At 35.1% G+C, this 17,476-nt stretch overlaps 5 protein-coding genes across 7 annotated transcripts in view; 3 read left to right on the top strand and 2 right to left on the bottom strand.

The window, feature by feature from the left end:
• Positions 1-17,476, top strand: part of LOC129786050 (putative fatty acyl-CoA reductase CG5065) — an 824,046-nt gene that overhangs the window by 32,935 nt on the left and 773,635 nt on the right. The gene's annotated exons all lie outside the window — the stretch shown is intronic.
• On the bottom strand, positions 95-3,934 carry LOC129785960 (trafficking protein particle complex subunit 10). Its single transcript, XM_055820659.1, is given in 6 exon segments — positions 95-349; positions 418-562; positions 630-827; positions 889-2,803; positions 2,805-3,675; positions 3,754-3,934. Coding segments are annotated over 6 exon segments (3,462 nt in total). The 5' UTR covers positions 3,860-3,934; the 3' UTR covers positions 95-122.
• Positions 3,968-5,611, top strand: LOC129786084 (zinc finger protein 271-like). The gene is made up of 3 exons (XM_055820892.1): positions 3,968-5,011; positions 5,078-5,277; positions 5,336-5,611. Exons 1-3 carry the CDS (start codon positions 4,061-4,063, stop codon positions 5,541-5,543), a joined length of 1,359 nt encoding a protein of 452 aa, XP_055676867.1. The 5' UTR covers positions 3,968-4,060; the 3' UTR covers positions 5,544-5,611.
• LOC129786162 (thialysine N-epsilon-acetyltransferase) lies at positions 6,237-10,555 on the bottom strand. The gene is made up of 4 exons (XM_055821011.1): positions 9,054-10,555; positions 6,963-7,050; positions 6,735-6,889; positions 6,237-6,612 (listed from the first exon to the last, which is right to left on the bottom strand). The coding sequence occupies exons 1-4, from the start codon at positions 9,062-9,064 to the stop codon at positions 6,306-6,308; spliced, it is 561 nt and encodes a 186-aa protein (XP_055676986.1). The 5' UTR covers positions 9,065-10,555; the 3' UTR covers positions 6,237-6,305.
• Positions 10,427-17,476, top strand: part of LOC129785970 (box A-binding factor-like) — a 15,881-nt gene continuing 8,831 nt past the window's right edge. For 2 of the 3 annotated variants that reach the window (XM_055820685.1, XM_055820683.1), the window contains exons 1-2: positions 11,838-11,916; positions 15,028-16,459. In XM_055820685.1, the coding sequence (XP_055676660.1) occupies positions 11,838-11,916; positions 15,028-16,459 (1,511 nt within the window). Of the gene's footprint in view, positions 10,873-11,837; positions 11,917-15,027; positions 16,460-17,476 lie in introns of those variants that run through there. The other variant, XM_055820684.1, reaches the window with a different exon arrangement.

Genomic DNA, 17,476 nt, shown 5'->3' with positions numbered 1-17,476 from the left:
GCCCTGGATTGTAAAGGGATCCAAGAGATCATCAGCCAAAGAATTTAAAATTTTTATAACTTCAGCATTCCATTTGATCATTCATTTAGGCGTCTTTGCTTATTAATATGCTCTGTAAATATTTATTCTGCATTGTTGTTTGCTAGTACATGGACTTGCATACTTTTTGTTGAGTTATAAACCTGACCAGATGAGAATGATTGAACCCTCGGATGGAGTTCTGATTTATTCTTATTGGCCTGCATGTACTTAGAGAGCCTGATATTGGGCAGTGGGAGGAATCCAACAATCAACGGAAGGATTTCCAGAACAATTGTCTGCGATTCACTTTCCTGCAGGGATATTACCCCTAAAAAAATACAAATTAAAAATTTATTAATCAACAGTGATTGAATTAATTAAAATTGTTAAGATTACCTGCACTTCTTCCACAGACAGCCCACATATTTTGATCTGCGTACACTTCGTACATCAGGTCAGTAAAGGGATTATCTTGAAGCTTTGTAATCTTTAAGTTGAGCATACAAACTGTATTTACGCGACAGAGTTCTAAAGGTTCGACCTGAATGGAAAAAGATAAAAGTCAGTTAATTCCTTAAATTTTCTTTTAAGATCAAGACGATTTTTACCTTAGCTTGAATCTTAAAGAGTGTAGCATAGTCTGTGACATCAAATGTGCATGAATAGTTTCTTTTTTCGTCCTTTGTGTCCTCCTTTGCATACTGTACGCTAAAGTTGACTTGGACAACAGGTATTTCCTTATTCTCTTTGAGAGGTTCTATTTGGATTTCCCACAAGTACGATACGCTTAGATTTTTGTAGATTTTCTAGACGAAAAGTGAAAAGATCTTAAAATAATGAAACTTCTTTAAATTTATCAATACTCACAATTTCATTTTGAGATTTAGGATTTACATCGACAATCTCAACGCCAGATGTGGAGCACTTCATCTGAGCCGAAGAGAGCAGGAGGTTACCATCGTAGATACCCTTAATGACTACTTGGAGGAATTTTCTTGTGCCCGTTGAGTGCAGGCGACACGAAGCAATTACTGCGGGGACGAAGTAAAGTGAAATGGGAATGTCACTTCGTGACCAGGGGCATTGGAGAGTGACCTTCTGTTCCAATGGCTTATCATCTCGTCTCCCAGGAAGGTCACAAATCCCCTCAAGTTGTATTGTTCTCTCCTCAAATTGCTTCAAATTATTCAATGTTACAATCAATTCTTTCTGAAACTCCTTCTTATTTGCTTCCACGAGCCTCAATTTAAGTGATCTCGAGCACTTCATTGTGATGGATGATTCAGATGGGAAGACGAAACTTCCCGAGGAAATTATCAGCTTGATTGGTTGCTCAATTCCGGCAATGAGATTGGTAAAGTGTAGCACTGCCGATGCTGGCTTTGTCGACACTTCAAAGGGATTCACCTTAACCGGAAGCTTCTCTGACAGGAAGTCCAATGGGTTGATTTGGATGGATAGTTGTTCAAACATCCACATACCGATTCGAGTTGCTTTAGCTCTCAATTCAACGACATTGATTCCCGGCTTAACGATGACATTGTCTGCTGAGAGACAATTTGTAAAGTCTTTTCTTGTTGTGGCGGAGATTTTCCTCCGTGTGCTACTTGATCTCCTCAAGGGTTGCTTCCCTTTTGTCTCACAAACCACCGATGCAATCTCCAAGGTTCCATCTTGTTTGTAGTCCAAATGCAGCTTCATCGGGAGTCTTACTCCTAAGCCTACGGGCTGCAAGGTTGTAACTTGTGGTCCAACTTTTCCTTCAAGATCAAAGGAAAGGGAGATCTTGTGGCAGATAACTTCTTTGGGGAAGTTGCTGGACACCTTCAGCTGCACCACAATGAAGTGATCTTGTATGATTGGAGATTCATTGGTGAGTTTTAGATCTAAGACCTTGAAATGGTCATCAAGTAGAGCCAAACATGTTGTACTGTAATCCTCTGCAGCTGTGTCAATCATTTTGAGGGATTTTATGAACTCATCGAAGTAGAAGGTTCTCACGAGGATCTCCAAGTCTAAGCAGCAAGATATTGATGCGCAGACTTTTGTGTAGCTCGTTATATCGTCCATCTTTCTGTAGCAACTCGCCAGTTCGAGGAGTGTCTGACTAACTAAGTAGTTCCAATTCTCCGACTTCAGTTCTCGCAGAAGATCTGTGAAGAAGATAACGGCCTTATTGGGCTCATTGAGGGTGCAATAGAAGTTCCCCAAGTCAAGTCCTACGAGACGAGCAGACCGTAGGCGGGAGATGTGCTTGTACGTTGAGATTGCCAGCTCGCTGAGTTCCAGGTAGAGCTTCTGAAATGCCTCATTGGATCCAAGGGCTTCCTTGAGTTTATCAGTTGGAGGTTTCTTTGGTTGCCGGTTCGGCGAATGGCTTCTTTTGTCCCTTGAACTGATTGGCGAGGATTTTGCATCTTCCTCTTCCAAGATGGCATCTCCAATTCCCGTCGAAAGGAGAACCACCGTGTGGAGTTGTTCCGACGATGGGATACACCCCGGTAGGAGCCCACACAGTTTCCCCAGTTCGTATAGCTTATCTTTGGCTAAATCCCATATTGGAGCACAGTATTGGAAGCATTTTGTAATATCACTCGTCTCATTGGCCTCATCGTATATTTTGAGGACTTCCAAAGCACAAATAAATTCCCAGCACGCCATTGAACCGTCCAAAGTTTCCAACTTCAGTGCATCCACTTCACGGATAGTGCCGAAGAGGAAGGGAAGCAAGCGCTCAGCAATCTCCCATGGTTTCCCCGCAGCCTGTAGAAGTACGCACTGGCTCAAAGAGGTATCCACGGAAGTCCAAAAGAGTTGCTGTATTATTCTCAATTTTCTTTCGAACAGCTATCATCTTTTTCCGATTGATTGAGATCCCCGGAAAGGCATTTATTGCCTTTTCAAACGTCTCCAGCCACTTCTGCTTCTCCCCGAATACGGAATTGAGGATAAATTGTGAAAAGAGAGCGTCAAGTTCATCATACTGAATGAGAGCTTCGGAGTAGAGTCCAAGCATTTCCAGCACAAAAGCTAGTTCTTCCTGGAGGAGGAAATACTTGACAAAGCTCCATCCTTCGTGATTGCGTTTCTCACGATTTGCTCTAATTAATTCCTCATACTTTGTGATGTTGCGATTGTAGCCAGTGAGCATAAAATGTCGGATACGCTGCAGAAGGCACCGGAATGACTCGGTGGCTTTCATTTCGTATTTTATTGGATTGAGAACAGATATGCAACGATCTCCCGCCTTGGAGCCAAAATCAATGCGTATCTTATCCAGAACAGTTGTCCGGGGGAGGATATTCTTAGTCTTCTTCATGTCCAGCGTCTCCACAATCAGGATCATCCAATCCGTAATGCCATAGCCCTGAAGAGTCTTCAGCCAGAGATCAATCTCTTCTTTCACAGTTGATTTGTATATCTCAATGTCATTGCACTCTGTTACGAAAATATGAAGAACTGGATGCTCCAGGATACTCCATTCGCCCTTCCTGTACTTGTCCAGGGAATCAGTCTCAAATTGCCGGAAACTTGATTCCATTCGGACATTCTTTATTGGTCTGCCGTAGGAGCGCCTCCATTCGCTGGTGTCATTGGGAACAGCGGCAGCAATGTTGGATTCAAGAGAGCGAAAAAGGGGCACATCTCCGGCATCTGCAGGGAATGCAAAATTATTAAAATTCCAAAAGAAAATTCATTTCAAAGAGGAAAGTAGAACAAAAAAAATCTTACAAGTAATTATGGGTTTCTGTGTGTGAATTCTCCCAATGTAGGGCGGTCGGGATTTGCTGAGAGTATCCATCCGGTCTGAGACATCCAGTTTTCCACTTTCACTCATTTTTTACTTTTAATTTAAAGCAAATAATTTAATATTATTGAATAAATAAATGGGAAAGCAAAAACATCAACACAATTTTCACGTCATCAACTGACAGCATTTTTTGACATATCAAAATTTGACATTTTGTGGCTTTGTTTTGACGTCTTGGCGGAAAAAATAAATAAATTGTTAGTTTTTTGCGCTTTTGGAGTTACTACGATGGAAGAATTCACAAGAAAATGTTTCGTTTGCTCCACGGAGACAGTAAACTACTGGCGAAATATCTACACTTTACTGACAAAGCACACAAACACGCCAATTTATAAACTCCTGGAAAGGATCACTGGGATGGAGTTCCTGGAGCTGGAAATGGAAGACAGCAATACGGTAATCTGCAATGAGTGTTTTCTCAAAATAAATGAATATGAATTGGCTGTGGAGACAGTACAGAAGCTGGAGAATGAGTTCATCTCCCTGCTGAATCGAACAGGAAGTGACAGGGATCTAATTGTGGAGATGATAAAGGATACAGATGCGGACCCTCAAGTATGCCTTCCGGATAATTTATTCCTCGATGGATCAGAAAGTTCTACAATGCACAAGAAGCGAGATCGCCCGAGGAAATTGAGAAGCGTTGAGGAAATTGTTATGACAACCAAGATAGAGGCTGAAGATGAAAAACTCTTCCAGGAAGGTCTAGACTTCATAGGAACCGTAGAGACTTTTACGGCAATTAAAGAAGCTGAAGAAGTTGGCCCTCAGATCGTACAGGCAGTACCAAAGAGCACCCGCGAGAGCAGTAGAATAAAAGGACTTAGAAAAGTTGAATATAAGACAAATTCACAAAATTTGGAAGACAAGAGAGTCCCTGAGAGAGTAAAGAAAACTCCCGCAAGGAAACCAATTAGTCCGGTGAAGTGTTCAAAATGCTCCAAGGAGTTCCTTGCAAAATCCGAGTATAAACTTCACTTGAAGACTCATGAGGATGATCATAAAGTCATTTGTTACATTTGTGGATCAACTTATAAGTCCAAATCTGCTCTGGTGATTCACATGGGGATGCATGATGGTGTGAGTCCCTTTGAATGTACCATTTGCAATAAGAAATTCACCCAAAAAGGGGCTCTTGTGCGTCACATGCCAATCCACACCGGTGAAAGGCCCTATCAGGTAAAAAGAAATAAATTTCAAATTAAGCTTTCAAGAAAGCATAAATCTTTTTTTTTCTTCTAATAGTGCGACAAATGTGGGAAACGGTTCAAACACTACTCATCCTTTCACATGCATCAGCTCTCCCATGATGATATTCGGACGAAGAAGTGTCCAATTTGCGGGCTGAAGCTTCGCTCAAATTCCCATCTCAATCGTCACATGCGGGTCCACAGCGGTGAGAAGCCTTATGCTTGCCCAATTTGTGGACAAAAGTTTGCTCAGAGGTAAATTGAACTTTATGCTGCTGCCAAGAGCTCACTATAGGATTATTTTCCCTTGCAGATACAACATGACTTCACACTACAAAACCCACATGGGTATCCATCGGAAGTACACGAAGACGTATTCGTGCAAAGAATGCTCAGCTTCCTTTAGGTATAAGAAAAAGCTCTGTGAGCATATGTTTGAATCTCACAGAGAAGTGGAAAATCCCGTATCACACGTCTCCGTGATTACAGATTCATCAATTAAAATTGAGAGTATTTATTAGTTTATTGTTTTGCCTTTTAAAATCAGTATTTTGGTTAAAAAAAATAAATTTTAAGAAGCTCATACTGACTTAGAAGCTTTTGCAATTAGTTCTCGAATTAAAGGGTAGATTCTGATAAAATCTTTTCTTTTCTAACAACTGAACAGTTTCTGTAAAATTTTGAACTGATGAGGGTTTTTAAATCGTTCTATTGTCGTTCTAGAAAAAAAGCAAAGAATTTGTGGTTCAGGAAAATACAGGGGAAAATAGTCAGAAAGATCTCTGGTAGATTAAAGGTAGAAACAAAATGTCAAAATCCTAAGATTTTTCTCGGAATACCAAAAATTGTATAACTAACGAATTGTAAAAAAAAAGAAAAGAAAAGATTTTTATCAGAACTAGCCTCAATTCTCTATTTAGGTATGATTTTTTGTTTTAACACATTGAATGACAAGAAAATCTCGAGAAAATATTAATCTCAGAGATTATTTTTGTATTGAAATAAACAAAAACTTACCTTTACACCGCACAAGTTAATTTAGAAGTTTGTTTAAAACTTATGAATAATATCTAATTTAAAAAATCTTGAGCTTTTTTTTTCTATTTGTTATCATAACGTTTCAAAAGATTTTTAATTTTCTTTCTAATTTTTAAGATCTTCGTGCAATTTCCCCATTTCTTTGTAAAATAATTTAAAATAAAAAATAGATAATATTTATAAAAAAAAATAAATTCATTTATTGAAGCTAGAATTTCCTACATCTCATTTTACATTAAATGAAATTATTCTTTCAATATATTTTCCATTACATTTTTGTCAAAACGTACTAAATTCCATTTTTCAGCCACAGTGAGATCAATTCCGCCCATTTTTTTGTAGAAATTCCTCGCTGGACTATTCCATTCCAGAACATGAAGATCTAATCGGGCACAATTTGTCGATCGTGCAAATTTAACCACTTCTCTAAACAATTTCCAACCAGCTTTCTGCTGCCTGTACTGTGGTCGGATGTAGATGTCTTCAAGGAAAAGGGACTTTCCCTCCCATGTTGAGAAGCTGAAGAAGCAAATTGCATATCCAATTGGTTTCCTTTAAAATAAAAAATAAATTAAAAGAGAAAAATGAAGTGCGTCAAAACGAAGTGAGAGAAGTGTGGAGCAAGTGGTGTAGGCACTCCATGAAAATATTATCAATTTATAGAGGTCCAATACCGGGTCATAGGATGATCTTTGGATGACGTGGTAACCTCTTCGGCTATGAAACTGTGGAAAACGGAATTCTGCGGTGAATCGAAACCCCCGTCGCGAATTAAATCGTCCAACTTCAGCTGGGGTCCATTGGGCATTTCTTCATAGTCTGCCAATTCCTGCATTTTTTCAGACATAATTAATACATTTTTAAGTAATTTCATTACGTAATAATTAAGTAAAATCGCTCACTTGAATCATTTCAATTATACTCGGAAGATCATTCCTTTCAGTTTTCCTAACAACAATCGACGACATTGCGATGGAGAGAGGACACCAGCTAAAAAGGCAACAGTGCGTGAAAGAGCCACAAAATCAACTACCCACGAAGAGGTGTCGATCGTCTAACAACTATAAAGACGTGAAAATATACTTTCCATGACGCGCTATGAGCAAAATTTCAACGTCCCCAGCGGCAGCTCTGGGAAGATAAGAATTTATCTTATCGTTCCTTGGTGGGAAAAAAGTCTTTATCAGTAGCTTATTAGTATTAGGATTGTCTATCAATTGTTCACAGCTTTTCTTATGTTTGTCGCCTTATGCTTCAGAAAGAAATTCCGCTCTAATCGAAATTGTGGTTGTATAGTGAATTTGTGAAGATAAAAATTATTATTTATGAAAAAAATCTCTGCGGATAAAGGCAAGAAAAAAATTCTTGGTTGAGTTAATAATCGCCAATATCGCCGAATTAATGATTAAGAAAGTTTAATTGAACTTGAGTATTAGGTATTCTTAGTACCTTCTGCTATTGTCTTGGCTCAATATAGTTTTAAAAAAAATTACAGATTAATAAAATTCTTTTTCTGTAATTTACTTAAGTCTTTTGCCCTATTTTTCCTTTAACAATTTTCCTCTCTTCTAGCAAAAAAAAATCTCTCTTAACAAAGATTCTTCGAAAGAGCATCACTAATTCCGTACCACTAATTAGTTGGTTTTCCTTTCGGATTATATTAGAGCAGCTAAAGCTCAAGCAAATAAGTCATTCGATGGATCCAATGTCATTGAAATTGTTCAATGATCTCTGTATGGAAATTTTAAAAATAAATTCACTGTGGATGGGGTAGAAGAAACTAATGAATATTTGTGATGTTGTGGGCTGCATCCGACTGATAAGGATTCGACGAAGCAACTTGTTGGTACTCCCTTCTTCTATATATATTGCTTATAACCATATTTATGCTTATCTACAGTCTTTCGACAATTCAAGAAAAAAAGTAAAAAAAAAACCAACGTTATCACTCATGATTTTTTTGAAGTTTTAATTTCTATGGCAGAAATTCTACTTTAAAAAAGTATAGAAATTATAAAATCAATGGAAATGTTTCTTTATTTCTACAGTTTAGGCAAAGAGGGTGAGCTGAGCATATGTATGTATTATTTACCATGTTTACATAAAAAATCTATAAAATAACTCAATATTCGGAGATACTGTTAACACATTCAATATTTATTCAAGATTGGAGAAGATGGTCGTTGATATAGCACATAATGAATGTTATCAGCAGTGGTTAAGGGTCAAAAGGTTGCACTTTAGACACATTTTTAGTTTGTTTTCCAAACAACATCAGTCATGGAATAATATATATTTATATATTAAAATTATGTATGTATCATTGAACATTTCCAACAAATGGAAAATTTTCTCTTCTCAATATTCTTAGAATTTAGTGCGATTTTATAGTTATTTATTTACTATTCACGCATTTGATAGAACTGTGTATTTAATTTTATTATTTTTCTCGATTTTTCTTGCTTTTTTCAAAAAAAATTCTCAATAATTTAGCATGTTTAGAATTATTTTCTTTAATATTTTTATAAAAAAGTTTCAACTCCATAATGTCACCACAAAAGAACGTGGACAAGAATAACGAATGAAAGTAATATCGCCATAATACTGTTTAAAAGGAACAAGAATGAGGCTTCAAATATATTTATTTTCTTTATTAATTACATTTTTTATTTTATTTTTTTAATTAATTTTCTACATACGAAAATGATAATCAATTTTTAAAAATTGTAAATTCGTCGAAACTTTGCGCTAAACTCATAAACCCATTTTTTTACAGTCAGGTAAAAATGTAATTTATGGTGTTGACTTGAGAATCCTTGATTGACTAACCCAATTACCCTAAAAAAAAATGTCTGACTGAATTGTGTGACAATGTTTTTCCATTACTCATTCACAGAGTGGAAAACACTCTTTCGATTTGTTGCATATTGACCTTTATTCTCGCATTTATTCATTTGGCCATAACTTTAACAAAATAGTATGATGTCACTCACCCCTTAGTCATGGTCGTCACAGTGCAATAAAACACCCAAGAAAAACTTCTTCTCAGGTAACCAACATAAAGAAGATCTCCATTGAATGATTTTAGCTTTGAGCAATTTCTTTTAATTATTTTCGAAGCACGTTCGCCGAATGTCTCATTGATTTGTATAATATGTTATAGAACTCGCAGAATGATTTTGGACCAATTTAAATCTACTCGTATGCTATATCTTATGTAACATCTTCATCTCATTTATCCTTCTAACATCATATGATTTGTAGAGAAGATTGTTTGAATTTTATTTAGATAGTTTGATAAGATTATATTTCTAGCGCATTTGTGTGTTTCTTACCTACAATATAAATTTTCTATTTACTTGGGATGTTTGCCTTTTGCCTATGTATAAAAACGTAACTATCAAACCATACTAAAATGGTGATTTAATAAAGTGTCCTTATGTAATGTCGCACGAGGAATATAAATAAGATAAGACCACAAATTGTAAATATAATATTCCTTCCTTCGTGTTGAATATGTGGTGTTTATTTAAACACACAAATTTCCGTTTCTTATCATGTTTAAAGTCTGATTTGATGAAATAGTTACTTTCTTGAGAAATTAATTGTTCAAATACGGCATTTTGTTTTTCTCATACGGATGATCTTGGCATGTGGCAACCGCAAGATTTCTTTCTAGAATCTTGGAAATTTTAGCTCCAAGTAAGGATAATGAAATTTAAGATTTTTGTAGGGTCAATAATTAAAAAAAAAATTAATCAATTAATTAGAAATTTAAAATTAAAAGGAGATTTTATTTATTTTGAGATCATAAGCCTTTGAGCATTAATGTAATTTATTGCACAAAAAATCAAATAAATTTTAATATATTTTTAAATTCAACCATATTTCAATAAGAAAACTAGTGAAAAGGATTTAATTTTATTTAAATGATATTCACAGTTTTGCATAAAAAATATAAAACAAATTTCAAAATGTTCTATTTTTTTTCTAACACTGTTATAGTGTTTGCACGTTAAAGAAATTGCACAATAAAAACTTGGAAAATTAGTTTTCTTTCATTAGTAAAATAAAATGTTAGTGAAAGCTTTATATTAGTGTAAAATAATGATGATTTGTCAAGTGTGTCTAACAGCAAGCAAAGAAACTGTGTGAGCAGCAAACTTATGATGATTTTCTACAATTGATCATCAATGTTGTATTATTAAATGGATCACTAATAAAATGAATGTAAAGAGGATTCTGCTGCCATTTTGTTCTGACCACGTTCAACCTCAAATGGGTCTCTCTCTCTGAACACTTGTGAGCATATAACCAACAACACACTGTACTGAACACAATATTTGCGTCTTTCATACAAATCCGCGATTCCACTGCGATCAGTCGAAGCTCAAGGCGTGTGCATTGTGATAGTCCGTGAACGGCGATCAGGCTCACATTTTGGTGTACTCCCTGGCGCGATTCGAGTCCTACTAGTTGGCCTGCTGCTGGAAAGCGAGGCACTTTTAAAAGTTGATATTAAATTCTATTATAACTCGCATTATCAGTCGTCTAGTGAGGCAGAGTTGATTATTTTATCATTATCTAAACCGCACCGAAGTAATCAGTGAAAAGTGACTGATCCCGTACACCCTTGTGATTAGTGAGGACGACATAATTTTATTTATATTTTTCTATCGCTTTAATAAAATAATAAAGTTTTTCCGAAAGAAATTCCCATCCCGTCGGTGGTGGTTCAAATTGAATTAATTTCTAATTTTCATTGATAAGTGCAATTAGTGGGTTTCACTATGTCTGAAAAACATTATTACTGTAAGTGAATGGCAAGTAGTACATACCTGGCTATCAGCCTAAAGGAAATATAAATACGATAAAATAATCAAATCACATTTTCATTAAGAAACATTGATTAAAGAAATTATATACCTACATAAAAAATATAAGAAAGCCAGATGTGCACATGAAAATACACACAATAGTGTTTTCATTTAATATTGTTTTGTCTCCGTGGTGGCAATGTTCACATAAGCTTCGTGTTATCATTTCCCAGATTGTGTTATCATGGCACCCCGATAAAGATATGATAAGGTACAAGGTGTGATAACCATGTCGCGCAACCAAGAGCGCGCGATTTCATTTCATATGTTCTCTCGTTGAAATTAGTTTCTTGTCGTGAATCGAATGGGCAACACTGTGGAAATTGCTCTAGCCTTCCTCCACTATTTCTACCTCACATTTTTTATGGCAATTCGTGTGTGGAAAATGAATTTTCAAATACGTAAATGCTACAGTGCACTTAATTGGATTACCTAACACCTAAACCACATTTACTGCGGTATATTGTTCTCTCAAATTTTGTGATCAACAGCCATTTTCTTTTCAATTGAATTTGATTTAATTTAAATTATTTTTCTTATATTAAAATATTTTTAATTAAATTTTTAGCTTTAAAAATTCTTGGTGAATAAAAGAATCTTTTGCACGCATTTAATAAAATTTTTAATCTAAAAATAATTGAATTTGATACACAATTTCTCATTTCCTTTGTCATGGGAGCAAAATGATGTGTGATTTGTCATCAAAGAATCATCAAAACTATTTATTTAGTAAGCAGAATTGAAATGTTTGAGTGAATTTTATGAATTTGCATAACGTTCACCACAAGTTTCACTCTCCAAGTAATTAACTTGTTGCTCCAATGTAAACGCACACACATTTTTCTTCCCTTCTAAATAATAAGGAAGCACAAAAAAGAAATAGTAACGAAACGAAACTGTATGCCAGAAAATCACGTTTTTCAATTCGTTAATACACGTGACAAACATAAAGTATTGGAACAGCATGAATATGGAAAATGTATAATAAAAATTCTAACATATAAGTATAAATTTTTATGAGTTCTCTTGTGCAGAATTGTGTCAATGGGCTACAGTTGCAGCGCAGAAAAAGTCGCAAGAAATAAAATACAAAAAAAAGTCTGTAAAATAGTTTGTTTTACAAGACGGTGTTTCAAGTACAAAACAGTACTATATACTCGTGATTTAGAATTAAAATTCTCACACACTGGAAATTCTTTAGATTCGTATTGAAGTTGAAGTGAAGGAATGAAAGACATTTTTTAGAACAGAATTTTTTAAACTTCTTGATTAATTTTATTGAAAAGAAATTGAAAATGAATTATCAAAATTTATAGGAAAAAAAAAAAGATTTAATGGGGTGCTTAAAATCTCTTAAAACAAATAGTATAAACACTATCCTGTTTTTTTTTAGAAGAATCCTTTTTATCTTAAATAAGAAAATCCGTGGCGTCGTGAAAGAATTTAGTTAAAGCATGTAATTTCTCAGACACACCCCCTCATAAAAAAAAACGCAAAAAGAATCCTAAAAACATGTGATGCTGATTTTTTTTCTCAAAATAATGTTTTAAAGTGGGTGTTGTGTGCAGAAACGCCCCTAAAATCATGTAAAGAAATGTGTTGCCAACACTATGTTTATTGGGGTGTTGACTGCTGTCTTTTCATTCTATCTAAAAGCACATGTTCTCCATATGAATGACAAAAATAATATTCCTCTCTTAATGATTTTCAATTTTGTAACTGATCTCCAAGAATGCTCTAAAAATTTTCTCACAACGACTGTTAGTTATTTACCTTTCACATTCTAAGGTAGAATATTTTCCCAAGGACCTCCGGAACTTATACTTATGGGTCAACTTTTAGTAAAAAAAAAATGAATAAATTACAGATGTTAGCATATTAACAAGGATGTGTATTATGTAACTCTATAAAAATTTCAGTATTCACACCTTGTATGTAAAAACCTTTGTACCTTATGTATTCATCATGTTGTACGAAAGGTAAATAAATAAATATTCGTTTTAGAAAACATGCGGAAATTGTGGCTCTCGTCCCGCAACATATTTGTCTAGGAAAGAGAGAACCTTTTCGTTTTCTTCCCACAGCAATGCCTATATGGTATATTATATTTATTGTGAAACAATAGTCAATGTTCTAGTCCGTTGATTTTCGTTTCTTCTCTGCCAAATACTTGCAATATTATGTAGGTAAAAAGAAGATGACGAAAAGGGACGCAATGTTAGCTGAATGGGTCGTCAAAAGGGAATAAACATTCAATGTACCTTTTAAGGTGAAAGGTGTAAAAAAAATCTTTTCCGCAAATAAAATTCTCAAATTAGGCATCACGTGGCAAAAATTTAGTAGATTCTGTGTACACAAAAGATCCCTCTCTAAGGACCATTGAAAGGCTATATAAATACTCAAATTATAATGCCTGTTATGGAGAGATCTTCGTGTTTTGATGTTAAATAAACAGACAGAAAGGAGAGTGAAGAGAAAAAAAAACTGAGAATGGAACGAATCTAACCATTTTTGGATTCGATCACTATTTCATTTTTCTATATGCTCCATACATACATAAATCATGCAACAAGTCCCTTTAGTTTTTCTTCATTTCCTTGGTAATTCAATCCTTGGTGTGTTTGTAAATTTATTAGTGCGACACTTTTCTATCCAACTTTCTTTAATTTCCAATTGCAACACAAATCTGTTAGTCTCCTCGCTTAGGAGAATAATGTGTCTACGACTTTCTTACGAGAATAACCTCTGGCTGTGACCGAAAAGTAAATTTATTGCTTTGACTTTTGTATGTTTTAATTATTGCAACAACATCAAAAACATTTAACCAAGGAATTATTTAGTTTCCCACAACTAATTATGTGTGAGCATTTTACAAAAGGAATTTTTTTTAAACGTTATTGGTGAGTGAAATATTTTAATCAAATACTCACTTCTAAAGATTTTAATATTTAATTTAATAGTTTTTTTCTATTAAATATTACTTCGACTATATAGGTCCTGTTTGAATTCAACAGACGTTAAAATTAAACAGAGAAGAAATATAAATTGTTATGTTGTTAAAAAGTTCACGTGGAAAGTTATAAATAATTTTCATTTGCCCTTTGACCGAAATTCATATACACATAATCTCATTGAAGATGACGTGCTTATTTTGTTCGCTTGGTTTCATTTTAATTATTGAATTTAAACAAAATGAGTATGAATTCCTCTTTCTCAGTGAATTTTCCTTATTAAATATTTCTATTAGAACATGAGTTGGCAAAACAATTTTTTTCCATTACAAAATTTCTGAACATACATACATAACGTGCATACATGGTGGCTTTATGTATTGTACGCGAAGAGTAATGTAGTGAAGAGTAGAGCTATGAATTTTTTATGAAAAAAAAGTATTATGTATCAACATTAACTTGGAGGCAGTTCAAATTATTTATTTGTAGAGAATTGACCCATTAAGTTCAGAAACTACATACAAAAACTTATCTTTTTGTATTTTGCATACAATAAAGTTTCTTTCTTTTTAATACAATTTTCTGTAATTGTTTCTATTTTAATTTGTGAACTTGCCGTATTAACATTTTTTTTTCAACCACCCTCACGGTATAAATTACTTCGCATTTAATTTTTTTCAATTTCATTCTACACATTCTACAAAAAAAATCTACATTTACACCATTTCTAAGTTCTGCAAAATGAGGAGAATAATTTATTCTGACATAGTTTGATTCACTTTAAAAATCACTTGAGAATTTTATTCAAATATTCTAATGATTGATTTTGTTTATTTAGAGGAAGAAAAGTGCAAAAGACTGCAATAAGATTTAAAAATGTTTGTTTATAATAAATACAGAAACAGTTTTTGTGACGACTTCAGAGCAAAAAAGAAAAAAATTATTTTTTTCTGTAATATAGGAGGGGCTATATACGTGTTCACCATCTCTGTTCAACTACTGTAGCACTGTATATGACTCTTCTTGCTCATACCATTCATTTAGCTATAGCAACACTAGCTTTCGTGAATACTCGGCTTCATTCCATCTATATATTCCACTCTGTCTTTTCAACTCATTCTCAAAGTATGATTTTTCAGCCACAGAGACATCCTATGAGGTTGGTGCCGCTGCTTTCAAATTGCCAGTTGTGTCTGTGCCACATCCATGCTCTAACGTCGTCGGGAGTAGTAATTCCTTGCGCGAAAGTGATCATGATGAGTCTGTGAATAGAGTAGTAGCATTAAGGGAAAATTGTGAGACGAATCATACGACGGAAAAAAATATTCTACTCCTCACATCGGCTACTGCAGCAGCAGCGAGGGACAGCCAAACGGAGCAGGATCATCAAGAGAGGATAGCATCAATGGTGCAATCAGCTATTAGGAAGCCACAAGTTGGCGAGACGGATTCTTGTTTATTTCCAAGTAGTCACAGTGCAATCAATAACCCATCAGTGATCATATCGCAAACCCCAAGAATTCACAGTGTTGGCCAAGTGGCGTCACGTTTCACCAATTTGGCAAATGAAAATGAGCACGACGACGCAAATGGGGTGATTTCGCGATCATCCCCATTGCGGTACTCAACCCTTCACACAGTACAGCTTCAGTCTGATCACCACCACGAATATCTCAATCATCATGCCAATAACAACAATAACGATAGCACTATCAACAACAACAGCAGTGGCTATCAGTGGGCGTATAATATGTCACTTGATCTGCGATATAAGACCGTTGAGGGATCCGAAAGTGATAAGACGTCGATGAAGCAGACACGGGATCGTCATCATCAATCTGCTCATCAGGAAGCGAACATCGAGCAGACAGACAGGGCAATTGTGATAGCACAAGCGAACAACAGCAATCAACATTACAACGATATCGCGAATGTTGGAGATCACCACTCGCACGATCATATCGCAGACGTTAGTCCAGATTCGGCGGTGATGCGAGGCGGTTTGCTTGCTGTCTCTTATCCAAATTACGTTCACCTCACGAATCATCATCAAACCCAATCAAATACAAATAGTGCCGACAACAATCAGGAGCACCATCAAGCCACCAATGGGGCGCACAATCATCAACAGAGTGCAAATACCACCACCATTGATGAAGTGATTGCGGATACGTTAAAAGATGAAAATTGCGCGATTGACCAAATAAATCATTCCGATGATACTCATCATTTTCTAACGCTCGGCACGGGATCACCAGCGGAAATTCATCAAATGAAGAGCATTCCCGAGGGTGGTGGCTACGTGAATCATAGTTCAGTGACATCGAGTGGTGCGGACTCACGAAGTCCTCCTGGTCTTCCGCAGGAAGACTTCGACGGTGGGCTTCAGAGCTTCACGCAGCTTACAAGTGTTGTGCATAGAAATAATAACTTATACGGCTCCCCATCTGCAGCGGCAAATATTCAGAGTGGTGAACATTCCGCAATTGTCCAAGGAAGTGGTAGCGGTGACGGGAGTACGGGAGGTGCTGGCGGAGGATTCGACCATTTACATTCTGGAGTGCAAACGAGGTAAGGCTATAAATATTTGAAGGGGTCTCTCTCTATACTAACATTTTTTTCTTGCCTTCTCCAAAATGTTCATGCCTCATAAAAAATAGTGTGTACTTCCTTTTTCTTTTAGCTGTGATTCTTTTTTTCTAACGCCGTCTCCTTGGCGAAATATTTCATTTTTTACAAACTTTTTTTTTTACTTTTAATGTAATTTATTGTTTAAATCGTTTAAATCGAATGAAAAAAAATTCGATATTTTTTTTTTAAATAATCAAAACTCACATAAATTGTGGAAAGAATGGAAAATTTTAGTTTCCAGATTCTTATTTCTTATTCTCGGCTGATTTTTCATTTCATGTTCTTAAAGTTTATCGAAACATATTTTTTTTTGATTTTTAAATTAAGTAGTGTAGTAATTGGAGTATTTTGGCTTAAAAGCTTTAGCAAGCTTTATCAAACAACGCAAATATATAGGTATTATTTTGGGAATATTTTCAACATTTAGAAAATTTCGTGAAAATTAGGCAAATATTACAAACTTATTGATTACAATATAGCCTCTCTCAGCATATAATAAAGTGAGTCTGAGGTACAAAATTTACAAAGTGTGGAACAATGTGGTTTAAAGGGAGTACAATGAGTGGGTTGAAAATTATTATATAAAAACCACTGAGTTTGTAATAATTTTCTAAATAACACGTCAAAGAATGACTATACTTTGAATAAAGAAATAAAATTTTAATTTTTATACACTGAAAATTCACATACACGTAATGCATTGAACTTTGTAGCTTGTACAAATTGCTGTGTTGTTAAATGTTTATTAATTTGTACTAATGCTTTGCCACATAGAGCTAAAACAATGTTGGTAGCGAAGAAAAAAAAATGTTTGCTTTTTGCACGTGCGGGTATCTCATATGGGTCTTCTTTCTTGCACATTATTCCAGTTTATTCACAGTGTGCAGTGGTTTTGGCACGTTAGCTTCGTTAATTAATTTGTAACATTAACTGCAGTTTGTGGGATGTGTTGGACAA

Source organism: Lutzomyia longipalpis, chromosome 1 (assembly GCF_024334085.1).
Source record: "Lutzomyia longipalpis isolate SR_M1_2022 chromosome 1, ASM2433408v1".
Taxonomy (NCBI): domain Eukaryota; kingdom Metazoa; phylum Arthropoda; class Insecta; order Diptera; family Psychodidae; genus Lutzomyia; species Lutzomyia longipalpis.
The sequence above is the reverse complement of the archived record's forward strand: the minus strand, read 5'-3'. Positions and strand labels throughout refer to the sequence as shown.

Bases quoted from the DNA above. Each gene is read 5' to 3' on its own strand.
- LOC129786084 (XM_055820892.1), top strand. From the start codon at position 4,061: ATGGAAGAATTCACAAGAAAATGTTTCGTTTGCTCCACGGAGACAGTA. The intron at 5,012-5,077 runs GTAAAAAGAAAT...TTCTTCTAATAG, and splicing joins CCGGTGAAAGGCCCTATCAG to TGCGACAAATGTGGGAAACG. The intron at 5,278-5,335 runs GTAAATTGAACT...TTTCCCTTGCAG, and splicing joins GGACAAAAGTTTGCTCAGAG to ATACAACATGACTTCACACT.
- LOC129786162 (XM_055821011.1), bottom strand. The intron at 6,890-6,962 runs GTGAGCGATTTT...GAAAAAATGCAG, and splicing joins GTATAATTGAAATGATTCAA to GAATTGGCAGACTATGAAGA. The intron at 6,613-6,734 runs GTATTGGACCTC...TTTATTTTAAAG, and splicing joins AAAGATCATCCTATGACCCG to GAAACCAATTGGATATGCAA.